This window comes from Scleropages formosus, chromosome 20, assembly GCF_900964775.1.
Source record: "Scleropages formosus chromosome 20, fSclFor1.1, whole genome shotgun sequence".
In the NCBI taxonomy this organism is placed as follows: Eukaryota; Metazoa; Chordata; class Actinopteri; order Osteoglossiformes; family Osteoglossidae; genus Scleropages; species Scleropages formosus.
In genome coordinates this window covers 11001513-11008002 of record NC_041825.1, presented here as the reverse complement: position 1 = coordinate 11008002, position 6490 = coordinate 11001513, and the positions used below count along the sequence as shown (strand labels likewise).

The 6490-nt window shown below is 39.9% G+C and overlaps 1 protein-coding gene across 1 annotated transcript; it reads right to left on the bottom strand.

Moving 5' to 3' along the window:
- Window positions 1-632: 632 nt before the first annotated feature.
- On the bottom strand, window positions 633-5282 carry LOC108926457 (ectonucleotide pyrophosphatase/phosphodiesterase family member 7). Its single transcript, XM_029246967.1, has 5 exons — window positions 5027-5282; window positions 2701-2846; window positions 1779-2405; window positions 1091-1310; window positions 633-706 (listed from the first exon to the last, which is right to left on the bottom strand). Exons 1-5 carry the CDS (start codon window positions 5280-5282, stop codon window positions 633-635), a joined length of 1323 nt encoding a protein of 440 aa, XP_029102800.1.
- Window positions 5283-6490: the final 1208 nt, after the last annotated feature.

Genomic DNA, 6490 nt, shown 5'->3' with positions numbered 1-6490 from the left:
ACTGGAAATAATATAGATTTTCTCACCAGTTTTCCTTTTTGTCTTGTACACTATGGTATGTACACTGGAGTTTATTTAGTGCTAGGACTGAAGATTATGTGAACATGCAGTTTGGATGTGAGGAAAAAAAAAAAAACAGCTTTTTGTTGATATTTATTCTTCTGTATCAGGTCCAATCTATTTATACTGGGCTGCTTAAACATTCTCTGAAGCACACTACAATGCAAAAGCCTTTACGCATTGCTGGGCACTCATATAAGATAAATTGAAATATTTGGTGGGTATCTTAAATGTTTTGCAGAATACTTATGTTAAATATGAAATTCTAAAGAGTGCTACATCATTTGCCTTTTATTGGATTCATTTAGTAAAAAAAAAAATACACAGTATTTCACAGTATTAATTGTCATCTACCTGTCTCTTATGTCTATCCATGGATGAGTGACTTGAAAGTTTTGTGGATGTAAACTATAAATATTTTTGGTTTAAATAATTTAATGTTACACATAAGACTTCTTAGCAAGACAATATTTGTTCTGAACAGTAGCAGTTAAAACGTGGTTTAATATTGAGCTTGTTTTTGTTTGGTTTGAAATGCAGCTACACATCCTGTGATCTTGCTCTGTATATGGTTACATTAGAAAAATGCAGAAAACCATGGTTGCCACAAGGATGAAAGACATCTTGCTTCTACTGGCATTTCCACCTGCAAATAAAATATAACACCAAATCATTAAAGATCCAAAAATAGTACAGATAATATCTGGAAGATAGATACTGTATTCCCTTGACATTATTTCCAAGTACATTGTCAAGATAATTCTCTTTTAGTTTTTCCACACTGACATTTTGTTTAGTTGCTGCGGACAAGTCTGATGAAGAATGTTTGAGGCTGATCATCTGATACTGATGTGTGTAGTTTTGCAAGCTTTCAGGATGTTATATAGACTTTGAGGGGGTGCAATCTCACAAAAAGACATCATCGACTGTGCTCTGAGGTATTTTTCTGGATTCGGTGCTGGCGATTTTTATCTCCTCTTACCTGGAGTTGTGACTAAAATAGCTGGGGTTGTAGGTGCCGGATCAAAACTGTCCACCAGCATTCCCTCTGTGAATGACAGGGAACCATTGTTGGGGGCAGGAGTGACCCCCAGGAGTCTGCACATCAGTGGGTAGATGTTGACACTGTCAAAAGGCTCAGCCAGGTAATTTTTTTTAAAATCTGGTCCAAAAGCACGGAAGATGGTCTTCATATCCATTTCTCCATTGTGGAATCCATGGTCGCCTTTATTCACGTAGAAGATAAATCTCTGCAAACAGTGAAACAGTGACCACTTACACATTTCTGCGTATGTAAGTGTAGATTAAATGTTGACCTGAGAAAGCCGATCATTTTTGTTCACTCTAGAACACGTACTGTATGTTTGTAAACTATATGCATAACAGTGATGAGTCCAAATGCACCTTAGAGAGAACATTCAATACTTTGGCAGGATATCATATTTTTGCGGTGGGACTTGGACAATTTACATTTACATTAACATTTGTTCACTTCGCAGACACTTTTCTCCGAAGCGATGTACATTTCAGAGAACAACTTCTTAGAAACACATCTAAAAACCTTTTTTGCTGGGTCTCGGGAGGACATGCATAACATCACACTGAAAATCTGTTCTTTTGCAATTTTGTATTATCTTTTTCCCCATCCGTATCTATTTTCAGATAAAATGAGGTTAGTGTTTGTTTACACTCGTGGTATGAGGACAAAAGAAACCCACTGAATTCATGTTGAAGCCAAGATCCCCAACGACAACAATGGGCTGAATCCTGCTGTTCTTGGCCAGGTGAAAGCTTTCGGGAATCTCCCCTTTCCGGTAAACGGTCAAGTTTGGGTGAGCGTTCACCAGGGCGTTATACACCTCTTCCTCTTTCCCCTGCTTGGGTGTAATCATTCCAAAGCCACCATAGTCAAGCAGGTGAAAATCAACCAACTTTGAGAAAGCAAGGTAATTTGAGAGCTTGATTTCCTGCACCTCTGGAATCTTCTTGATTGTGGTCATACCATGGTCAGAGGTGATGATAACGTTCAAACGATGAGTCAGGTTATGCTTATGTATGGCCTCTATCAGGTATCCAATGGTATGGTCAATCTGCCTTATTATTTCTTTTCTCTCTACAGTCTCTGGTCCTTTCCTATGCCCTACATTGTCTGGTTCCCCATAGTATAAGGTTACAAAGTCAAAATCCTCCTGGGAAAACCAGCCCATAACAATGTCGATGTTTTCACGCCACTCTGTTTCGTTGCTGTCCGGATGAGTGTATGACTCAACCAAAGCTCGATTCACTGCCTGGCCACTGTAGTTGGCTCCTCCTCCTGGGTAGTGAAATGATGCTGTTTTTAGGCCCTGGAGGTATAAGAAACATGTAAATTTTATAGAAGTTTTTCTTCTAAATGTGTTTCTTTGTTTATATGATAAATGACAGCCTTGCTCTCTTGTTAAAGACTTAATACACATTGTTATATTTCCAGCTATTAAATTCCAATGTACTTAATATTTAAGTATTTTCCCACAAATAACTACTCTCGTGAAATTTCCACGTTCATGTGACTTTTTTTTAAAAAACTGTATCCTTGTTATGACCCCAAGCTATGTCTTTAACATCTGTGTCACAACTTCTTGCAGGTTTGATGTTGCTCACCTGATTCTGAGCAGTGATCCAGAGGGGCATGACCCCATTATCCCACCATTCAGAGCGATTTTGTGTAGCCTTGTGGGAAAACATCTGTTTAGATGTAGCGTTGAACATTAGATTGTGGACCACACCGTGATCTTCAATCCATCTGCCTTAAAGAAAACAACAAAAAAAAAAAAACGTGCAAAGCACAATCCACACCATGTTTGTATGCCTTTAGATATAACAACCGTGAAGGCGAAAAAAATAAGTAGAGAAAGATTTTTTTTTTTAAACACATCATTGGAAATGTGTTAATCAGAATTGTCTGGTGCTGTCATCAATGCGACATATGTCATCACTAAGTGCTCATGTTAAAGGCAGTTGAGGGCAGTTGGAAAAGGATCAGTCAGACTACAGAGACTGGACTATGTGGACCAGCTCATGTTGTGGGTCGAAGCAGAGCTGTCATTCATAGATCGTAACTCCAAGTCCCAGCAGAAGGAAAAATCGGCTTTGTTCCACTGGGGGGATGGTGAGAAAATGGGCAGGATCGGTCCTGGTGAACATCTCAGGTGGCTGAGGCTTGCCTGTGGAGTGGTTATCATTCAACGTATCAATACATAGGTCTCCTGCATTGTGCAAGTTGACATGATGCGTGGAAATGAGCGCGAGTTAGTTGGGATGCGAACTGGGGGAACGCACGTCAGCTGCCCTCGGCTTCCTTGCTGTAGCGTCAGAAGAATAAAAGCAAAAGAAGAAATAATAAAGGGGATTTGAATAAATTGAGGGAGAGGTAAAATAAGCCTTAAGTGTTTCTGGGATAGAGTGCAATGCCTCTACATTTAACTGCACTTCCTTGTCCTTGTCTGTCAGCAGGCAGTAGGGGGCGGTATGTCACCACCCAGCCTGCATGGGGTACCTGAAATGCTGATTGAGGAGGTATCGCCCTGATCAGCACATTTTCAGGTTCACAGCGACTATAAGACTGACCTTTTGACCCTTCTGCTGTGATCGAGACAGCCTACTGTTTTCAGCGTTCCCGTTCCAACTTGGGCGAAACGCTATAATTGCTTAAAAAGCAATTGATAAATCTTAGATGATCACCAAATATTGTGTTAAAACCTTTGAACCAACTTCATCACTAGTCATTAACTTCATTATCACAAGTTTGCCACTTTTTTTGGAAATGATAGTCTATAGAGCTCGTTGGTCTGAAACGATACCGCTGTGTGTGTGTGTGTGAACTCTCGAATCTAGCATTTGACACTCTTCGCTCCTTATTATAGTCTCACTCATTAATTTCCTACGGTCGCCCGATCACACACACCGCAGACGTACAAACTGTGAATAAAGCACATAAGATTCAAGGAAACTGGTGATCATATTCAAGTTGTGGAGGATGTCATGAAGCATTACAGATGAAAGATGAAAGAAACCATATGATTAATAAAAACTGAAGATGCACATTTGACCAGAACCGAAAATTAAAGCACTTTTTCTCTACTGTACATCAATAAAACAAAAAAAAAACTTATTCTTATACAGTATTTTCACAATAAATGCAAACGTACCAAGTGTTATATTAGAAATAATGACTTAATTCACAACACGTGGTAAAGACGGTAAAATATATTTTTATGGGGGTAAATAGCTCAGCATTAAAAACTGAACAATAAGAACCAACAGTATCACTATTAGTGCCCAAAGTGGTGTCCGTTATGTGGCAAGAATTTCCGTTTTGTGATGCTGCTTTCCTGGAGCAGAGCTTTTTACGATCGAATGAGACAGAATTCCGGTCATCACTTACTGATGATAACCATCGGCCGTGGTTTGCAGACCTTGCGCGCACATGTCCCTTTTTCTCATGACATTAAAGGGGCAAAATTAAAGCATTAAATGTGGGAAGGGGATTTCTCTCAGGTGATCTGTGCATTTCGCAAAGGTCAAAATACAGTGAATAAAGAGAAAAATCAAAGAAAAATGAAAAATGTACATTGGCCTACTGTATGCCTTATTAAAATAGCATTTAACATTTAAACCTTTTTTTTTTAGACATAAATTTGTCTGCTCTCCTCATCACACTTTGACAGATATGCACACATTTCACCAATATAACCGCGGATATATCAGTACTAGCACAGGCATCCATACTCTCTTCTGTTTCAGATAACTACTCATTTCTCTTGGCAAATTATAATTGCGTCCATTTACATTTTTAAGCGTAAAAACAAAAAAAAAAAAAAAAAAAATCACATTTACAGCACTCAATAAATTAGCTCTTAAACCCATACTTCGAAGAAAAGGAAAGCAGAGCTCTCTCACGCCGTAGGGGGAGAAAGAAGTCCCTTACCAGTAATTGTGGTAAAGTGAGACGGGGATGTCATAGTGATCATGGGTGGCGTGATGTATTTGGCTTTCACCCCCTCTTGCGCTAACTTGTCCAGGTTTGGAGTGTCCGCATCTTGGTCATAGTCCCATCTGAAGCCGTCAAAGGAGACGACCAGAAGCTTGTTGAACGTCTTCCTGCCTGATCTCACGGGAAGGGCTCTACACCTTGCTATTTGCCCCAGAAGGACAGAAAACACCAGTGTCGACAGTATCCTCATCCTGTGGCCCTTCCCAGCATCCGCCTTACGCTGTGACAGCTTAAAGAGACCTCCCGCACTTGCGTTTATCCTTTTATATTCATTATAGGTCCACAGATAAGATTATATTTAACGTCAGAGCAGGAAGTTATTGAACTGCCACACCATTCTCCAAGGTTGTTCGACTGTCCCGATGTACAGTACTGTGCAAAAAGTCTTAGGCATTTAGATGTTTTACAAAAATATTTTAGACGGTTATTTAATGTCTTCTGCTTTAGTGTCAATGAGAAAGTGCATATTTTAGACTTCCAAGCATTCCTTTTGGAAAAAGTTACAGTATTACAGTAAGGGTTTTGTATGCAGTTAAAGCAAGAAAGTACACACACACACACACACACACACACACACACACACACACACACACAGTCTGAAACTGGTGTCCCAAGTGGGATCGCGGCAAACCAGAGCCTAACCCGGCAACACAGGGCATAAGGCTGGATGGGGAGGGGACACACCCAGGACGGGACGCCAGTCCATCGCAAGGCACCCCAAGCGGGACTCGATCCCCAGACCCACCAGAGAGAGGGACCTGGCCAATCCCACCATGACAACCAGTTGTTGACAATGGATGGTAACTAAGCTTTGTAGGAAGTTTATTAATTAAGAGCATTATTTCCAGAAGCATTCTCACTTTACAGCTTTTTTCCCCAAGTGCCTAAAACTTTTGCGCAGTAGAAATATAGCACACTAGAAATATAGTAAGTGACAAACACTGCAGCTAGAATTCATGCTACAGCATTCTGCTTTCAGTGTTGTGAATTATGTGGAGGACACATAAGCGTCACCCTTATGGAACGTGAGATCTTCCATATGTAAGTGTGTCACAAAGTTTGATGTCATTTGAAAAATTGGATCACGCAGAAGCGTGCCTTGGGTTCAGAATAGAACAATTACTATAGCTGTGCCGCAAACATATACAAAAATTATGCAAAATTAAAAAATGCATCACTACTATAATTTAATTCATGCGAACTGAAACATAGTCCACTGTATTTTATGTACAGTTACACCTACAGTTATAACTCCAACCCTAATATACCTCAGTTTTGCTGACTTTTATTAGCACTGATCCTTTAATGTCAGTGACTGTGAGCCAGATCAATGTCATCTTAAAGCCGAACTCTGTGCCTAAAAGGTTAACAGTGTTCATCGTCCTCTTATTCTCCATC

Coding starts and splice junctions, on each gene's coding strand:
- LOC108926457 (XM_029246967.1), bottom strand. CDS start 5,282: ATGAGGATACTGTCGACACTGGTGTTTTCTGTCCTTCTGGGGCAAATA. Junction 2,406..2,700: donor GGATCACTGCTCAGAATCAG/GTGAGCAACATC, acceptor TTATACCTCCAG/GGCCTAAAAACAGCATCATT. Junction 1,311..1,778: donor TTGGCTTCAACATGAATTCA/GTGGGTTTCTTT, acceptor CACTGTTTGCAG/AGATTTATCTTCTACGTGAA.